Here is a 21,287-nt window from a genome sequence, read left to right as displayed (position 1 = left end):
CCTCTCTGTTACCTCCCACATTTCCATCAAGAAACTCAGTAAAATACTCTTTCCATCTTCCCAAAGCTTTGCTTTTGTCTCCAGTTAGGTTCCCATATTTATCTTTATAGAAGACTGCTCTTGGTTGGAATACTTTCTTCACTTCTCTAGATATTTCACAGAACATTCATATCTCATTATTCTTCCTTATTCCATCCAACTGCTCTATCTTCCTCCTTTCATACTTCCTTTTCTTCACCCTGCTTAACTTATCCACTCTGTTCCTCTTCTCTCTATACTCTTCCAAACTTTTGCAGCATTATTTGCCTTGCTTCATTTCTCTCATGGATTACCAGTGACAACTCCTCATTGGACCATTTAACTGTTTTTTGTATTCTAACCACCCCAGTACTTCCCCTGCAAGCTTCACTAATGGCTCTTTTCAATATCTTCCATTTAGTTTCCACATCCTCTTCCTCCTCAATCTCTTCTTAATTTCTTATTGTATTCTTCCTGCTTCCCTTTAATTTAGAGACTTTCTATATTGTGTTTTGCTTCTTTCCTGCTCTTCTGTTTCTTGCCAGATCTATCTTCTGTCTATATCTGATCTGCACCAAGTAATGATATGTGTCTCTCTCTCAACCCCTCCATAGCTCTAAATTTCATAATATCTAATGTATACCATTTATTCATAATTATATACTTTATTTGGCTTCTTGCACCTGCATCTGGTGATGCCCAAGTACATTTCATAATATCGTTCCTTGGATGTCATGTATCCTTAATTATCATCAACTCTTTCCTCTGACAAAGTCTGTTGGTCTTAAAAGTCCATTATCATTACTTACTTAATGCATGCTTTCTCTTCCTATTATGTTTCTATACACTTCTTCTTATGTTACTTTTGCATTCTGATCCCAATGATTGTTTTACATGATGCCTTTGAAGTTTGCTGATTTCCTCAACTTCATCTACATCCAAAATAGGGGCACAGGCACACACTATTACAACCTTAAAAAATTTTGCTCTAAATTTCAAAGAAAACAACCTATCACTGACTGCTGTGAAACTAATTATATTTAATTTCATTGACCTACATATACGAAAGCTGGTACTATGACGGCCTGTATCCCCTCCATTATACATCAATAAACTAGTATGTTTCCCCAAAGCTATCATTCTCTGTCCTTTCCAATGTATTTCTTGTAATGCCACTATTTTCAATCAATACTTAGCCATTTCTTCTCTAATTCTTGCTATCTGCCACATTTTACTGTTCCAGGTAGCTATCATAATAACCATTTTCCTTCTTGTTACAATGTTTCCTCACCTGGCTGTCATCCTGTAGTTCATATTCTTTCTAGGCTGATGTGTGATATCTGCAATAATTCCATTTTTGAGGCAGGGTTGTTAGTCCCACACCCAACCTCTAACCCGGAGAACCAAGATTTTCCCTTAGGGTTTACTCCCATAGGAAGATTGGCTTCCCTATGCTTATGGATCCCCCACCCCTTCCCATATGAGACACAATTCATCTGGCTTTCCTGTCGAGGGAAGCACAGCCCTCAACTTTATTGGAGTACACAAACTCCTCCACTCAGCTCTGAAGGCACCTTTGATAAGGCTGTCTCACATGTGAGGGCATCTACTTACACTACAAAATCACAAACTTCTTTCAAAAGTTAAATAGGAACAGTGGTACTGTAGACACTCTCGAAAAGATCTTTCAAGTGCATTGTCATTACCCATATTTTGTATATATTGTGGCAGTTTGTTGCAGAATTTTATTCCTATATGTAATGTATGAGTACCTTTCTGACAAAATTTGTATTAGCTGAGAAATGTTCCAAGTTTTCTTTTAATCTTGAATTGTGGCTGTGTATGTAAACATTTTTTTTCTCATACTGTCTGCTGTAACTACTAAATTTGTGTGTGCACTGCTTCATAGTTTGCAAGTGAGTGGTTGTGTGTGCAGCCTGCCGGCTGCACTCCCTGTTAGGACTAATGACTATATGAGCTGGAACATAAGGCTCTGCTAGCTGCTTGTGTGTTGTCTGTTGTATGTACTTTGTCTCTCATGTGTTTATGCTTTTTCATGTAATGAAGTTAAAGTGTTCTTTGGTTAGAACACTATCATAATACCGATTACATATTTTTAAAATATACCTTACAGTGTCCACAGTATAGGTGGATCCCAACTAAAGCACTTTTTGTGTTTTAAACAATGATATAGCAGTGCATTCAGTAATAATCCTAATTGCTAGCAGTGCACTCAGTAATAATCCTAATTGCTCTCTTTTAGATTCTGGAGGTCTCCTGAGCTGCTGAAGGGTTTCTCTAGAATATGAAGCCACATTTCTGTTATCTACGAAAATATGCATAGCAAGCATAAATTAGTGATTGCTCATTTGTGCAACTTGTTTAGGAGCCTTAAAATATATCTACTTGAGCTTGTTATTGACATAATCAACATATTATCCCCATTTTAAATCACTCTGTATCCTAATACCCAGAAACTTTGTTGCCACTTTATTTACAATGAGTGGATTTATAATAGCGACATCTGGATTATGAAGAAATCTATTTTGTTACCTGTGGAAATTAATTGATACTGTTTTGCTGGTGTTTATAATGAGTTGATTTTTTTTTTATTGACCATTTACTGAGCTGACTGGTAACAGAATTTACAACATGTTGAATACTTTTGTTTGTGCCCCTTTTACTAATAATGTTACAGCATCAGCAAACTTATTTGTTTTATGTGAATCAACATGCAAATTGACATTGTTGTGGACTGACAAGACAGCCAGTCCACAGTGACGGGTAACCGAAAGGCACGAGTACACACACGCCGGCTGGCGTGAAGTCTGAAACAGGATACGTTATGAATGCTATAAAGAAAAGTACGTAGCTTCTTTAATACTTAACTTTAATTCATCCTTGTGGTACATCGCTCTTGATAATACAAATGAGACTCTCAGATATGGTTAATGGCGCCTTGCTAGGTCGTAGCCATGGACTTAGCTGAAGGCTATTCTAACTGTCTCTTGGCTAATGAGACGCTAGCAAAGTCGTCGTACAACTGGGGCCGAGTGCTAGTACGTCTCTCTAGACCTGCCGTGTGGTGGCGCTCGGTCTGCAATTACTGACAGTGGCGACACGCGGGTCCGACATGTACTAATGGACCGCGGCCGATTTAAAGCTACCACCTAGCAAGTGTGGTGTCCAGCGGTGACACCACAGACATCATCAGTGTAAGAAACAGAAGACCCTATACAGACCCTTGAGAGACCCCTGGCTGAAAGAGAGTTCTTCTGATAAATATTCTGAAATTATTCATAATTTTACCTCTTTGTGCCTTATTCCTATGTTTTTCTTGCAGGTGCTTGGAAACTAATGAATCTATTTACTTCATAGGCCACTGAGAGTACAACTTTCAAGCTTGTTTCGGAAAATATCATGGTTAAACATGCAGAGTACTTTGGCTAAGTCCAAACGCATACATCCTGTTAGCTGTTTTCCATCAATCTTTTCAAAGCATTTTAAGTGCACTCTTAGATATATGTCACAGTTGATTCCTCACTTGTGAAACTATGTTGAAAATTAATTGACATTTCATTTTTGTTTATGTTTTTCATTAACTTGTACAGTACTTTTTCCAATACTTTGGACAAACAGAAGGGCGATATGATGGAATGATTGCTCATAGTTTCATCTTCCTTAGTAATTTTGTAAATAGGTTTTCATTCCTGATGTTTTTAACACTTCAGGAAAGATGCCTGATTGTTTTGAGCAGTTACATAGATGAGAACTACTTTAGCGCATGTAAAAATTCTTACGGCAAACATTTTACCACATTCACTAAGCGCACTCTGCAAATTATCGCCTTCGATAAGACCATACCAAGTGTTCAAACCAAGCTTCTGGTTTCTGATAGTTTCACTTTTCTTTATATATTTATAATGCTACCAAATTCCTGTTAATGGCATATCTCCTGAGGTGATAGATTAGCTTAATTAGAGAACAACAGAGAAATGAATCAGCCAGTGTCATTCTTCGCACAAACATTTTGAAAGTTGTTGATTTATTGTGTGTGATTTTGGGATGAGATAAAAATGTAAATCAGAGTAAATTTATATATAAAATTGCAAACTGTACCCTGATGCACCTCAATTCATACACAATTTGCATGAAAATGCTATGAAATGAAGTGGCAAATTGTATAACCAGTTCTCAATGACTGTAGCTATGACTAAAAACACTTACTTTGGTTAAGAAAGGTGTCCATTATCCAGGAAGACACATTTTCAATAACTTTCCAGCAGCCATAAAAGTTTTACTACTAAAACTTGTCAGAGCAAGAGGCTCCTAAAGGATTTATTACTCATCCACTGACGAATTTCTTAGCAGAACCAACTGATGTGTATATGCAACTAATAATATCAAATAATGCAAGTATTAGTACAATGTGAATTATGTAAAAATTGAGTGCAGTAATGTGATCATTGTAATTAAGTGTTGTAAAATTATTTTTCTATTTGTTGATGCATGACTACAATACTGTAAGATTTTTATCACAGGCACTTCATTGTATTACATTTTACTATCTTTTAAATGAAAAGATGTTCAATATTCTTTAACTTGTTCCACATACTCGAGGGCCATCTCACTTGGAATTTGTGCAAGATACATTACCAATTTGTTTTTCTTTGTAAATACTTATTGTGTATTCTTGTTTCGCAGTATGTTCTACATCCAGGAGGGTCTCCTTACTATGGATATATTGAAGCAAAAATTTAATCTACAAACTCTCTGTAAGCATGGATAAGAATGAAGGGCAAATGTACACTACTGATATTTTCAATTATCATTTATCACACTTTGGCATAGGGTGCATCCACAGAAGAATTAAGTAGTGCATCTGTGACTAAGCATCAGCAAACAAGTGACAATGTTATATGGTATGGCATTATAATCATGTTTGTGAAAAACTAAACAAAAGTGTTAAGTACCATCAAAGGCCACAAAAAATGGGAAGAAGTGAAGCTACACAGTAAAAACTTCTTGTATCAGACAGTCATGGTCAGCTTTGTGTAGAAATCCTGAACTAGTTTTTACAACCAAAAGTCTTTGCTTCATCAGTGATTAAACCAAATGCCCAATGAAGGACGTGATTCATAACATCAAGAAAAAAAAACAAATGGAATGACACAATTGCCCTAATGAACAGCTACATAATGAGGACTATGTCACACTATAACCACTCTACTGTAATGGACATAAATGTCTTCCTCAGATGAAGTGACTACACAAAAGGTGGGCTTCACTTAATTTTTAAAGGAAAAGAAAAACTTTGCAAATATTTACAGTATGCATTATTGGCATGCTCCAGTAGACCAGTATTAATAACAGTCAAGCCTAACCTACCCTCTGAAGAAAAACATCTGACAAGAACTGATGAGTCTATAATAGCAACAGAACCAGAAGTAGACAAAGAATCATCAGCAGGTATATTGCTACCTATGACAGTATGGAAAGCAGCAACAGAATCAAACAGGACTGCTTCTTCATTGACCTCTTCCTATGCAGAAGTGGTTTCTGCATAGAAAGCTGATGCTGAAGAGGCACCACCAAGAGGAGCAATGGAAACACTATCACGAAAGAAACCAGAAAGGAGAGCAAAAGTGAGTTTTCTGCAATTACTGTAGCAACATCACCAGCAGAAATGACTCCAACAGCTCCATCAAAGCATCAACAACTCCAGCACTAGTAGAAGTGTCAGCAACAGCAGTGGTACCAGCGACAATACTGTCAGCACCAACAACTCCAACAGCAAAGATATTAGCAACAGCAAAGGTATTAGAAACAGCAGCAGCACCAAGAACGCCACTCATAGTGTCAACTTAAGGCCAAGGTGGCCTGCAACAAAAGAAATGTCAAACATGACAACTTCATATAAGGTGCAGTCTCACAGCAATACTATAAATAAATTTAGACATTCAGTTGCAACTAATGAAACAATACCAGAATTTTCTCATGGAAATGTACCGACAAGAGTAAACCATTACTCTGGCCCAAAAATCTATATTCATAATGTGCAGGGACATACAAATAAGCTAAATGAGTTAGAACTTTTAACTAGCATCAGCAGTGAACTATCAGATACCAAAGTACTGTGTATTACTGAACACTTTATGAGGTCTCTCAAAATAGAATCAGTTGTGTTACTACAATTCAGACTAGTGCATCACTTTTCAAGGCAAAACTTCAGAGGTGAAGGAAGCTGCATGTATGTAAAAGACAGTGTTTGCAGCTACTCCATTGGGCATATGTAACTCCTACTCTATTGAAAAAGACACAGAACTGTCTGGTATTGAAATCAAAGGTATTGATGTTCATGTAAAATCAGTTTATAGATCTCCCTCAGGCAGCTTGTGCTCCTTTTATAGAAGTTTCACACCAGTATTAGAAAAAGTTATGAAAAGACAACCATAAAGGGTCGTAATCTATAGTGACTTTACCATTAAGGGAACATCCCCAACTAGGGTAAGCTCTTGATCAAGTGGTCATTGAAGTAATTCAAGCGTACCTGAAAGCCACACATATTAGCAGTGTGTTGTCATCTCCAAGAGTGTGATGCGAAACAGCAATACTGTGAACTTCTGATTGAGCCTGCCATGGGTGAGTGCCTATTTAAAATCTGCCAAGCTATGCTTGCCCTCATTTATCATGTTATTACTGTTTACATACATTTGCCTTATCTTACTGTGTTCAGTGTATGTTATGGTGATTTGCGTACATGCCACATTCTACTTGTACTAACATTCTTGGTTGTGTTGTGTGTCCAAGTTACAACACAAGTGACTATGAGTGTGGGATTGTTATCTGCAAGGTTTTCAGTCTGGTTGGTCCCCTGTTGCATCTACAATGTCTAACAGTGCTACTGATGAGTTTTTATGCCGGCTCGTTGATCAGCAGTGGGGTCTTACTGTGATGTTGCAGCATCTCAGACAACAGCAGGAAGCGTTTGCCACAGTGCCATATAATCAAATCCAGAAATTGCAAACGCTTGCCTCTGTTTTGGCCAGTTCGAGTCTATCTCAATCTACGTCGCCTGCCACATTGCCCCTTGCACCTCCTGTTTTGCCTGTCACTACCCTGGTCGTTTATCCCCCAGCGTTTCTGACTTACAATGAGGCCGTCAAAGAATGGGAAGCCTATGAAAAACAGTTGTGGAAGCATTTCCAAGCATTTGGGTTGACTAATGTTACCTCATGCTGTGCTTTCTTTTTGTCTTGGTTATCACCTCATATGTATCAACTTCTTTGCCACATGACCCATTGCAGAATCTGTCTTCACTCTCTTTTGATAACATGTGCGACCTTCTTTCAAAATACTACTGTAATCAGACACATGTCATTGCCGCTCAAGTTGAGTTCTATCAGAGTCGCAAAAACCGGAACATTCCTATAAGACTTGGGCAGCTGAGCTTCATGGTTTAAGCTACTGATGTACATAAGGAATCGTATGCCAACCAAATGGTTCGTGATGCAACCATTTGATTGGCCCCTGGTCATGAGGTTCATGAGCAGGCCCTCCAATGTGGAAACCCATCCCTATCTGTCATTCTGACTGTTCCACAATCATTTGAGGTTTCGAGCACAGTGGGTAGTCAAATTGAGTTATGGTGTGAGGTTGCAGAAGTTCAACCTGATGTGTCATCCAAACAAGCCACAGCGAGGGCAAAAGCACCATAGGTGCAAAGAAACTAACTAGTGCCAGTGCCACAGAGACTCACCACTTGCGCGAGTTCCACCAGCACCACAGGCGATACTGAGGATGAAGATATCTACTTCGTCTCAGCCAATTGCCAGCCGAGTACAATCCAACCATGACCAGGCGACAACAGACAGAAGCCTACTCACAAGGTGGTAGAGCAGCTCTCACCCACTTGGTTATAGATCATTGTCCAGGGCTGACTTAAGACAGGGAATGTCATTTATTGAACTCTTAGAAGTGAACACACAATTGTTGTAAGTTGCATTTGCTATGTACTGAGAAATTTACCTATGATTACTTGCACTTAGCCATTGAGGGTCTTTTTTGTGTTATATTGCAAGCAGTGTTGCAGACTTCATTATTCAACAAATCAAAAAGACAGGTAAACCTTTTTAACTCATTTGTGTGACTTTGTTACTAATTTGTTGGAGTGTTGTAGAACCTACGTTCTCCTATCCTGTTACCTGATCCTGAGGCACAGCTGTGTAGTAGTGGCACAGAGAAATTGTCTTAGCGGTGTACTGCACCAGAAACCATTTCATGAACTCACAAACTCGGCCTACTGTAACAACAATGGCAACTAGGCCTCCACAGCATGAGTGACGAGGCCTTCTGAAAACTGGTGATGATGATTTACGAAACAACTCACTCCCCCCCCCAATCATTTGTTGAATAGTTCACAGGGGACAACATGGTGGCAGCAGTCCACATGTGAGCAAAATATCACGGTGCCCAGCCCAACTCACTGGAACAGCCACAGTAGCAGCAGCAGTGGTACAGCAAGCCCGGTAATGAACAAAAACACAAGCGCTCCATGGTTCCCCATTGTCTGTGTGTGTTGTCACTCATGATAGGCTGGATTGTCTGAAGAAGTGGGTCATTTGTGCCAGTGGAACAAAATGGGCAATATTGCTCTGTTTGTAACACAAAATTCCGACAGCCTATTGCAGACGCTGACATGGATGTCGGTTGTGTATCGGCAAGCTTTTTATTGATTTCAAGGTTTATCAGAAGGTTTTGCACATGCAAGTCAACACTGGTGCTGCTGTGTCATTACTCAACTTGCAGATGTACATAGACTTGGTTCTCCTCCTTTAGTACCAGTATCACGTACATTAGTCACCTACAATAAACAAAGCTTTTCAATATTATATAGTTTCTTGGCCCCAATCACATTTAAATCTGTGGTCTGTCCACTGACTTTTCTGGTGGTGAACAATGCATGCACCAAAAATTTGTTTGGTTTGGACGCCTTTAACCTGTCCAGGTTTATTATTTCCAATGAAGTTAATCTAATCTCTGATCAAGTGCCTTATGCACAACTCAACTCTTTATGCTCTCAATATTCTGCTCTGATTCAAAGCCCACATCACCATGAGACCTTCAGCCAGACCCCGTTTCTTTTGGACTCACCCAGTGCCACTTCTTTCAGCCTACTATTGTTTACCTTTGATTCGAACTCTCTCGTGCTGGTTTCAGACCCCTTCGTCAGAATGTCTCTGCCATTGTGGGTCACCCGCATTCTTCATCGGTCAAGGAACTCAAGGTTTTTAGATAAGATTGCTTATTATCATCAGTTTTTGCCAGGGGGCAGCAGAATCTTTACATGCCTTGGTGCATAAGGAAATGTCTTTCCACTGGTTGCAGGCATCTGAAATGGCGTTTTCCAAACTAAAGTCTATGTTACAATCTGCATCTTGCCTATTAACCACCAACCAGGTCAACATTAAATGTTAGCAATAGATGTGTCCCAGCATGGGCTGGGGGCGGTGTTAGCTCATAAATATTCTGATGGCCCAAAGCGGCCTATTGCATGAGCATTGAAGACACTTAATTTGGCTCAGACTAGACATTCACAAATAGAGAAAGAAGCCCTCACCATTGTTTATGCCTTAAAGAAATTTCATGTTTTCGGTGTGGTTTAAGGTTCCATTTCGTCATGGATCACAAGCTATCAGTTATGCTGTTTAACCCATCAGTGTTGTTGCCAGACAAAGCAACACATCTCCTTCAACATGGAGCATTGTTCCTCTCTAAGTAAAACTAGGAGATTCACTTCCACCCCATGGCTAAACATGTGAATGCTAGTGGGCTCTCTTGTCTTCTGGCCAGCCCAGACACAGTTTTGATAGGGAGGAGTTACTCTGTTTCCATGTTGATGAATGCACTCATAAAACTGTTAATGGTTTTCCAATTGCTAGCATTCAGGTCACACAGCCTAACGCTGCTGATCAGATTTTGCAGAAAGTGATACATTCCGTACAACATAGCTGACCTGAGGCTCCTCCGTTGTAGGCATCTGACCCCCCTCTGTAATTACTGTGTGTTTCGGTATCACTAACGGTGTTCTGCTCCTTGATAAGGACTATTCAGCTCCTTGCATAGTGGTTCCCAAGCTCTCCGTTCAGACATCCTGCAACTGCTGTGCGCTGATCACTGGACGGTGTAACACACTGAGGTGTTAGCCTGTCATCATGTTTTTTGGCCTCATTTGGATGGCAACATCACTCATTTCATTACACCATGTTGTCACTGTGCATCACAGTGAGCCGCCCCATGGGCAACATTGTCTCCGTGGCTGCAGCCTTTGCCAGCCTGAGATCATATCCACTTCAATTTCACCAGCCCTTTCCTTATTTCCTAATAGTAACTGATGCATTCTCTCGGTTCCCATATGTTGTTTGTTGCCCATCTTCTTTGGCCTCTGCCACCGTGGCAACCCTGTCAAAAATGTTTTCCATCAATGGACTTCTGGCAACATTGGTCTCTGATAACGGACCTCAGTTTGTGTCACAGGAGTTTGCTTCATTCTGGTCCAGGGTGGCTGTCTTGCCACACAGGTTTGGTCATCATCCAAAATGGATTTCTGCGGTCATCTGCCCATGCCACGGCCACTGTCTCTGCAACCTGCATACACAGGAGGGCCTCTGTGCACATCATTGCAACCAGTTGCGCCTGTGCATGGACCACCCGACAACCCCAGCCAGGACACCGACGTCACTATGCCAGTCTGTGTCACTCAATGGAACAGCTGATGTGGCTGGGTCCCTGCCATGACATATTTGGGTCCCCTGTCATGGGTCGATGAACCTGGTGGAGCTTCTCCAATACTGCTACCAGTACTGATGCAGCCGCCATCCACACCGGAGCCATCTCCTCCACCTCAGCCGCCAACTGCAGGGACACAACCACCAACAGGCCCTGGACCTGATGTGGACATGGAGCTCATGATGACATCACCCATCCTAATGTATGGATTGACACAAGAAGGCAGTTGCAACACTGCCCGCACCCTAAGTACTTCTGACCATATGCCCCAGTACCAGCACATCACCTCAGTCAGAGCCTTGTAGAGGAAGGCACCATGGAGATCTCGCAAATCTGAGCTGTTTTCCAAGGGAAGAGGAATGAAGTAAGGCGCACACACTTGAAAGTCGAGCACATAAGCAGTGTGTTGTCATCTGTGAGAGTGTGCTGTAAAAGAGCAACACTGTATACTTTCAATAGAGCCCACCACTGGTGAGTATCTATTTAAACTCTGCTGCACTACGCTCACACTCAGTTATAATGTTATTACTGCTTATGTACATTAGCCTTATCGTGTTGTGTTCAGTGTGTGTTATGGTGACTGGCGTACATGCCACAGTCTGTTAAAGTTGTACTAAGATTCTTTGTTGTATGTCCAAGTTACAACAGTTAGCAACATGAATTATTCTGTTAGATCTTTAAGTCTGGGATATTCTGACCTTAATGCACTCATTATACAGACAGTCTTTCTGGAGTAAACGTCAACCCAAAAAAATTACGAATCAAAGTAGAAGTTTTATGTCAAACCAATTAACTCATTTTTCTGTCGCATATGCAGAGAAAGAACTGGGAGACTGTATACCACTCTCAAATGGCAGGTGAAAAATTTGAAACTATTCTAAACATTTTATGTTACTATTTCAACTATCATTTCCCTTTAAAAACAAAAACCATATGTAACAATATAGCATCCTCCAACTGGATCACAGCAGGTATCATAAATTCAACAAAGAGAAAGAGAGAGCATTCCTCCCTCAACAAGACTAGCCTCAGCAACAGTGAACAATTTAAGAAATACTTCAATGCATACAAAAGAATATTTAAAAATGTGGTGCATGCTGCTAAAAATCTACAAAATGACATGCTTCTGAAGGCTTCATATAATAAAAGCAAATGCATATGGCAAATAATCAATGCAAAAAATGTAGAAATAGAAAAAGTGTAATTAAACTTAAAGTAAATTCAACATTAATTATTGACCAATCGGAAGTAACTCAAGAGTTTAACTCATACTTTATTGAAACCATAGAAAAACTAACAGATTATCTAAAAGTAATTGTCTCCCTCAGTCAGTCTTCAGTACCTTCATTAACACAGTCTTTTATCACCTACATTCGGAGCAGAAATAGGAGAGATAATTATTAGTAAAATAAAGAAAAAATTGTCAGCACAAGAAGAAATGAGAAATGATGCCATGCTTCCTTCTACACAGATGCAGTAAAGTTATTAGTAGACTGCTGTCTCATGTAATAAATTCTGATGCAATATTTCCACAAAAACTTAAAATGGCAAAAATCATACCCATGCATAAAAAGGAATCAAAAGAAGATCCTGGCAACTACAGTCCAGCTGCAGTCCTCTCAGTATTCAGTAAAATATTTGAGTATGCAATGGCTGCCAGACTAAACTCATTTCTTACAAAAAAATAACATTCTTTTTCCTGCTTTGCAAGAAAATAAAAAAAATTACTGAATGTAACACAAACAGTTTTCAAAGAAACCTTGGATTACTACAGGTATTAAAGTGTCTTCAGAAAGAAAAAGAAAACTGTATGACATAGCAAGAATTACTAAAGACCCAGAAGAATTTTACACTATAAAAACTATTGTAACATACTGAGAAGAGTTGTCAGAAAGTAAAGAAATATGTTTATTAGAAACAAAATTAACAACTTGGGTAATAGAATCAAATAAGTGTGGAATGTTGTTAGAAGTGAGGCAGGAAAAGTAACCTCTGGGGTAGGTAGTATTACTATTAAAGAGAATGAGGCCATCTTAACCAACAGTATGCACAAGTAGCTACTGTATTTAACAACCATTTCTCAAGTATAGATGAAAAAATTGGTGAGAATAGTTCAAATGAAAAAAGCCAAGCAGTACATGGAAGAGTCAGTTTTGAAAAATCCTAGTCAGATTAATTTTCACCTAACAACCTCTTTGGGAAATAAGGAAAAATCATTAAATCTTTGAAAAATAAATGCTCTGTTGGAGTAGATGATAACTCTAACATTATATTGAAACAATGTGGAGCAGTTACAGCTGATGTTCTGAGTCACACATGTAATACAGAGTTTGATCATCAGTCCCCTTCTGTTCTCAATACGAGAATGACCTCCCAGCTAAACTGACACTTTTTGCTGATAATACAAGCATCATTATTAATCGAGTAAAAGTAACTCCAATAGGAAATGATACAATTAATGTCTTTGGAAAATTATTGATTGGTTTTCTGCAAATGGGGTTGCTCTGAATTTTGAAAAACACAGTAAATCCAAATTTCTACTGCAAGGAGTACAGTTCCTTCCGGAAATATAACACATCAACAGAACTCAGTTGCCAGGGTATGGCATACTAAGTTTTTGGGTGTACATATAGATGAGAATCTTAATTGGAAACTTAATATTTTGGATCTCCTAAAGTAACAAGGTTCAGCAACTTTTGAGGATATAGAAAATTGTAAGGTAACATACTTTGCGTGCTTTCACTCTCTGATGTCATACGGAATAATATTTTGATGTAACTCAATACTTAGGCAAAAAGTATTCACTGCTCAGAAGAAAGTGGTTAGAATAACGTATGGGGCTCATAGTTGCACATACTGTAGACATCTGTTTAAAAGATTAGGAATTCTTACAACAGCCACACAGCTCATTTATTCAGTAATGAAATTTGTTCTCAACAACATGGACCAGTTTGAAAACAACAGTGACATTCATGATTATAATACCAGAAAAATGAAGGACTTACACTATCCTCTACTTAACCTATATCTGGCACAGAAAGGGGTAAAATATGCTGCTGTAAAACTTTTCAATAAATTACCAGATGAAATAAAATGTCTGACAGGAGGCAGTAAAAGTTTCAAAAATAAATTGAAATCTTATCTCCTTGACAACTCCTTCTATACCAAAGGTGAATTCTTGAAAAGGAATAAATATTTATTTATTTAGTTTTGGTCCTGTGACATAAGATCAATACAATGTTGTGTACTACAAATATCTACATTAATACGATGTTACATGTACAACTAGTACACTTTAATAAACAAATAATTGCCATAAATTGTTTATTAATTTAACATTATAAAATTCTGTTTCATTCTGAGAGGTATTCATTTACAGAGTAGAAACTGTGGTCCATCAGAAATGACTTCAACTTTTTTTTTTTTTTCTTTTTTCTACCAAGCTGTCTTGCTTTACCAACTTGATGTTAGGAAGGTGGTTATACACTTGTGTGCCTCTATGAAGGACGCTCTTCTGATACGCTGGTGTTATGGCATATGAGACATGAATGTTATTGCCATTTCTTGTTGTGTAATTATGCACAGAGCTGTTCAGCTGATAGGTATTGGAGGTTCCTAAATATTCTCTTACAAAGACTATTGTTTCAAATATATACAGGCATGGAAGGTTCAGTATCTTTAGAGTAGGAAAAAGAGAGTGACGTGAACTTTGCCTCTTTATGTTGCAGCTGATTCTGATAGCTCGTTTCTGGGTTTTGAAAACAGATTGACTACAGGGTGCATTCCCCCAAAATATTATTCCATATCGGATTGCTGTCTGTAAATGTGCATGATATGCCTGTTTTACTATTTCTCTATTACAACTTGTGCTTAGTATCCATAGCATGTAACAGAATGATGATAGCTTTAGTGTGTGTATTCCACTTGAGATCACTCTGCAGATATATTCCTAGGAACTTAACATCATCAACTAATTTTACAATTTTGTTGTTTATTTTCAATGCGTGTTCATTTTGTTGTTTATAGTGGAATATCTGAAAGTTCATGGCCACCGTTTTCCCAGTGTTAATTATAAGTTTATTTTTTTCAAACCAGTGTGTTAGTTCCAGCAATGATGCATCTGCAGTTAATTGAAGCTGTTTTTGGTCTGATCCTGCAATCAAAATACTGGTATCATCTGCAAATAAAGTTTTCTGTTTGGCATGGACAGTGTCATTCAGGTCATCAATATACAAAAGAAAGAGGATAGGGCCTAATGTTGATCCTTGTGGCACACCATATTTGATGGTAGTTTTTTTGATGTGTATGTTGTTCTTCTTGAAATGTTTTCAGTAATTGTGTCTTGTTTGAGAACAACTTTTTGTTGCCGGCTAGTAAGATATGATCTAATACATTAATTTGGAATACCTCTAATTCCCTCTCTTTCCAACTTATATCTATAGGTATAATATATGCACTTTGTGCCATTTAAGGGAATGAGGCAGAAAATTAAAAAAAAAAACCTTGATTCATGTGTGCATTTCTTATGCACTTGACATGTTCCATATCATAACCGTCACCATGGGACTGATCAGCGGAACATATAACTAACTACTGATGCAATATACGAATTGCTTTACTCTATCCTACACCTGGTTGACAAAAAATGCCCAGCTACTGAGATCTTTCTTGACTTCACAAAGGCTGTTGACATGGTGAACCACAACACACTTTTGCAAAAGTTGGATTGGTATGAGATAAGGGGAACTGCCAGTGGCTGGAGATCAGTAGTTATATTTAAGAGTGAGCACATTATGTTCATATAAATAAAGTAAATCAGTCAGGTATTCTAAAAGTGCATGGTGTGCCACACAGCTCAGTTTTAGGTCTTTTTTCCATTTCTTCTTTATATAAATGACCTTCCCCACACCCTACCTACTAGCAAGGTATTTTTGTTTGTCAACGACACTAATGTCGTTAATCTCAAATACAGATGAATCTCTCCAGATAGCAACCAACAGAAATACTGCCCCAACAGACAGTATCAGATTGCTCCTCAAAACAGAAAAGACAGTATGCCTAACCTTTCACACAATTCAGAACAGAACTCCAGGTTCCAACAGCAACAATAAGTGAGAGCAATGCTGAATTTTCCAATGACACAAAATCATTAGGGATCCACATCATGGACACACTCACATGGAAAAACCAAATTGACATGATTAGTTCTAGGCTAAGCAAAGTCTGCTTCATGCTCCACTCAGTGAGGGATGGGCTAAACACCAGTACATTGACTTGTATAGTATCATGCTCTTTTCCATTCAGTCCTAAGTTATATAATCATTTTTTGGTGTAATGAATCAGTGAAATTATTCAAATTGCAAAAACAGCAATTAGAACAATCCTGTACACGCAGCAAAGACAAACCTGTAAACCACTCTTTAAATAAATGAACATATTGTCTCTCTATAGTCAATACATTTCTGAACTGCCTTGCTTTATTAAAGAAGACATCAGTAGACTGGGCTGGTACCTGGATACTCACCACTATGACATGAGGTAGAAGAGATTGTCATGGTTAGTTCCCTATTCAACTAAACTGTACAGTAACAGTGTCAAGTGTATAAGAATTAAATTTTATAACCATCTTCCAGAAGAAATATAAATTATTCAGGAACCAAATAAATTTTAAAAAATTAAGATAATTGTTAACAATGTAGTGCTTCTCAGTAGGTACTTTCTTCAGTGTGATCTATAAACCAATGTGATGTATACCAAGTGCAGTGTTTGTGCTTATATATATTGCACACTTCTGCAAATTGAATGACTGAGTAAGAATACATATCTTCTGTGTGATGTACTCTATGTGTAACAATGTTGTTGGACATGGGTATATCAACATCTACTTGTCTGGTCCCATATCATGTTGTAAACTGTACACTTCATGTTGCACACTTCAGTGGATCTATAAAGATATAATACAATGATATGTACACATGGAATTCAGTTTCCTTTATTTCTTTTCTCTCTGGAAGAAATTTCGTACTGACAAAATCGGATTTTGAATGACGTCTGTTTCAATTTGGATGCGACAAACTAATATCAGTATCACAAAAAGTAAAGGCCACGAAAGCAGGAATTCGCTATCACGTTTATTAAATGAATCCTCTAAATTAAAAGCGAATGCGCTGCTGCCTCAAAACGACGTAATAACAGAAAATACGTGCATAATAAACCAACGGAGAAAGTTTCAACATAACCTTTTGCCGGTTCCGATTAAATACGTATTTGTCCCTTGCAGTGTCATAGGTCCGGGGTTACATCCTAGTATTCGAAGAATTCTTGATGACAGTCGCGATATTTTCGGAATTGCAGTAGCCATCGTCGAGAACTGTAATAATAGACCTTTAACCGCATGATAACAACAGCGTTTCGCATTTGTCGAATGTTTGGGTTGAAATAGCAGGTGCCACATGCTGGCGCCGCGAGTTTCTGGGCAGTTTGAAATTATTTACTGGTTGCCTGACAGTTGACACTGTGCTGAATACGCTAAACAGCTGGTTTAAGGCTCATTTATATTCGTACTAAATTTGTCTTTCGGGAAATTTTCTCAAACTAAGTTTTAAAAGATTTTACATACGAAAGGCCTTTCCTAATACGATGTTGGATCGTAGAAAGCTGGTAGTGGGCCCTTCAGAAGCTGAAGAAATTTAAGGTACTAATAGATTTCAATGATATTTTTATTCATTTGTATGTAAGTTCAAACTTTGTAGTTCCTGCTGTTCATGGTGCCTAAGCAGGGAAGCACATACCACGAAATAGAATGATATGCACGTTGAATATGCTGGGCCCTTGGTGTAGTTTACATGTTTCAGCCTTAATCGTATTTAAATTTGGTTTTATGATTCTTTGAAGGTACACAAAACAAATAGAGAATTGCAGCACAATAAGATGCTGACGCATCAGAGGAGCAAGTTATTCCATTCATTGAGGACTCCATTACTGCAAAATTACTTTAATAAAATTAGAACTTGAAAATCTCATTTTATCTTGTCTATTCTAAAAGCCAAGATTTAAAAAAAAAAAAAAAAAAAAAAAAAAAAAAAAAAAAAAAGGCACATTTCACCTTCTTTTTACCAGCTGTTCTGAAACTTCAGTACAGTTATAGAACTTTGTTTCAGGGTCAACAAAATAGAGATAGAGAATGATGTATTTCTAAACATACATACTGATTTTGCACAAATGGGCAAACTTTGAACTCTGAAGAAACACAGCTCATCCAGTTTTGTACTGTTTAAAGGATATCATCCCCTATTGACTTAGTATACCAACAAGATATAATAAAGATGTAGATAGTTCGAGGTTCTTTTATGCGTGCATATTGATGAAAACTTTAACTGGAAAAACCAGACAATGGATCAGCTAAAAAAGTTTAGGTTCAGCTACTTTTGCCATAAGAATAATTGCCAAGTTTGAGAATATAGAAGTCAGTAAGTTAACCTATTTTGTATATTTTCATTCACTGATATCTCGCAGGAAAATATTCTAGGGTAACTCCTTACTTAAGTATTCATTGCATAAAAGAAGGTAATTGGAATTATGCGTGAGGCTCATATATGCATCTTGTAGCCATCTGTTTAAGTGATGGGGAATATTAATCACAGCCAGCTAATACATTTATTCACTCATGAAATTTGCTATTTACAATCAACATGAGTGTGAAAGTAACAGAGGTACTCACAAGTACAACACTAGAAGGAAAAATGATGCGCACTATGGTTCAGTTAACATGACTTTCATCCACAAAGGGATGCTGCTATAAAGCTCTTTGACAGTCTAGTCATGGAAATTTTCTCTCTCTCTCTCTCTCTCTCTCTCTCTCTCTCTCTCTCTCTCTCTCTCTCTCTCTCTCTGTGTGTGTGTGTGTGTGTGTGTGTGTGTGTGTGTGCGCGCGCGCGCGCGCGCGTGCGTGTGTGTGTGTGTGTGTGTGTGTGTGTGTGTGTTGACATTTAAATTAGATGTCCAATGTAGCAGGCCTATATACTAAATCTACCTTAAGGCAATCACATATAAGCTATGTAACTTACAAATTTTTTTTCATAATATTGCACTTAAACTACCTGCCAGGTATCTGGAAGTTATGTTTCAGTGCCTTTAGGGAAAGAGATATGCTACACCTTAGATTAGATTAGTTTTTCGTTCCATAGATCCATGCTGAGGACATCCTCGTGGATGTGGAACATGTCAATATTATTTTTTTAATTTTTTTTAATTTTTTATTTTAAAGCTGAAATAGCAATACTAATAGTATGAATATATATAATACGTCATTTGTTTCTATTAAGAAAGTCGTCGGTGGAGTAGAATGAGTTGGCCACTAGTAAGTCTTTCAGGCTCCTTTTAAACTGATCTTTATTTGTAACTAAATTTTTTATGTTTGCTGGCAAATTATTGAAGATGAGTGTTCCTGAGTAGTGTACCCCTTTTTGAACTAAAGTGCTTTTAAGTCCTTGTGCAGATCATTTTTGTTCCTGGTATTGTATGTATGAACTGAGCTGTTTGTTGGAAAAAGAGATATATTATTTAGGACAAATTTCATTAAGGAGTAAATATACTGAGAGCCAGTTCTTTGAAGAGGTTTCTACAGGACGTCCATGAATTTACTCCACAAATAATACATATTACACGCTTTTGGCCTCTGAAAACTTCTGTTTGACTTGAAGAGTTACCCCAAAATATTATACCATATGACATTATGGACGTATGGCAAAGTATGCAAGCTTTTTCATTTTTGTGTCACCTATGTCAGCTAACACTCGAATTGCAAATATAGATTTGTTAAGGCGTTTCTGCAGTTCTGTGGTGTGCTCCTTCCAACTGAATTTTTTATCAAGTTGTAATCCCAGCAATTTAAGGCTGTCAACCTCTTCTATCTGCTCTTCTTCATACTTTATGCATTTGCTGGGTGGAAACCTCTTACAGGTTCTGAACTGCATATAGTGAGTCTTTTCAAAGTTTAATGTCAGTGAGTTGGCTTTAAACCATTTATTAATATCCATGAAAATATCATTAGCAGATCTTTCTAGGACTACACTCGGCATACTATTTATTGCAATACTTGTGTTATCTGCAAACGAAACGAATTCTGCTTCTGGCAGTGTAACTAATGAGAGGTCATTAATGTACACAAGAAAAAGCAATGGCCCTAAGATGGATCCTTGTGGGCACCACATGTAATTTCTTCCCATTCTGATGATGACTGATGACTTAATTCACTAGTCCCTTGCACTGACACCCTTTTTCTCCTGTTAGCGAAGTATGACTTGAACCATTTTGCAACACTGCCCATGAGACCATAGAATTCTAATTTATTTAAAAGGATGTTGTGGTTCACACAATCAAATTCCTTTGACAAATCACAGAAAATACCTGCTGCTTGTAATTTGTTATTTAATGAATTAAGTACATTTTCACTGTAGGTGTCAATAGCCTTCTCGATATCAGAACCCTTCAGAAATCCAAACTGCATTCTTGATAATATGTTCTTTGTGGTCAGATGGTTGAGAAGCTGCCTGTACATTACTTTTTCTAAGATTTTTGAGAATGCTGGCAAAAGTGAAATCGGTCTGTAGTTTGATGGCATCTCTTTAACCCCTTTCTTGAATAGCGGCTTAACATCTGTATATTTAGCCAGTCAGGAAATGTCCCAGTTATAATTGACTGGTTACACAAGTAACTTAGAATTGTACTAAACTCACAAGAACATGCCTTAATTAACTTTGTTGATATTTCGTCGTAACCACTAGAATGCTTTGTTTTTAAAGATTTTATTATGGACGTTATTTCTTTTGGTGAAGTGAGTGACATATTCATGTACCTGAGGCTATTTGTAAAGGCTAGTTTCAGATATTCACGGGCGTTATTTACTGATCCTGACAATCCCATTCTTCTATCAGTAATGCATATAAAGTACTTGTTAAATAGATTTGCCACACTATGCCCATCGCTTACTAATGTGTCATCCACCCTTAATGCTATTTGCTCCTGTTCCTTTCTGGTTCTATCAGTCTCCTCTTTCACTATATCCCACATTGTTTTTATTTTGTTCCCTGACATTGCTATCTTCTTCTCGTAGTGCATTTGTTTAGATGTCTGAATTACTTTTTTAAAATATTTTACAGTATTCCTTGTATTTAGCTAAATCATCAGTATTAGAGCTATTCTTGGTTGACAGATACATTTTCCATTTTGTCTTGCAGGAAATCTTTATTCCTTGTGTAATCCATGGTTTTATTATAGACTTCTGTTTAATTTGAGTAACTTTTAGAGACAACAGTTTTCAAACATGGTACTGACATTGTTCATGAATGTGTTATATTTTTCATTCATGTCATGAGCACTATAAACATCTTTCCAGTTCATATCTTTGAGCAGTTTTCTAAAACACTCAATTTTTGGTTGATTGACTACTCTCCTGTACTCATACTTAGCAGTCTTGATAA

At 37.8% G+C, this 21,287-nt stretch overlaps 2 protein-coding genes across 5 annotated transcripts in view; one reads left to right on the top strand and one right to left on the bottom strand.

The window, feature by feature from the left end:
• Positions 1 to 17,260, bottom strand: part of LOC126162904 (endoribonuclease LACTB2) — a 110,271-nt gene extending 93,011 nt beyond the window's left edge. For both annotated transcript variants that reach the window (XM_049919715.1, XM_049919716.1), the window contains exon 1: positions 17,046 to 17,260. In XM_049919715.1, the coding sequence (XP_049775672.1) occupies positions 17,046 to 17,260 (215 nt within the window). The remainder of the gene's footprint in view (positions 1 to 17,045) is intronic.
• A 102-nt stretch (positions 17,261 to 17,362) lies between these two features.
• The window catches only part of LOC126162903 (centrosomal protein of 78 kDa-like), a 119,714-nt gene continuing 115,789 nt past the window's right edge, over positions 17,363 to 21,287 (top strand). For all 3 annotated transcript variants that reach the window (XM_049919711.1, XM_049919714.1, XM_049919712.1), the window contains exon 1: positions 17,363 to 17,500. The gene's annotated coding sequence lies outside the window, so the exon portion shown is untranslated. The remainder of the gene's footprint in view (positions 17,501 to 21,287) is intronic.

This window comes from Schistocerca cancellata, chromosome 2 (genome assembly GCF_023864275.1).
Source record: "Schistocerca cancellata isolate TAMUIC-IGC-003103 chromosome 2, iqSchCanc2.1, whole genome shotgun sequence".
Classification (NCBI taxonomy): Eukaryota; Metazoa; Arthropoda; class Insecta; order Orthoptera; family Acrididae; genus Schistocerca; species Schistocerca cancellata.
Note: the sequence above shows the minus strand (reverse complement) of the source record. Positions and strands in the feature narration are given on the sequence as shown.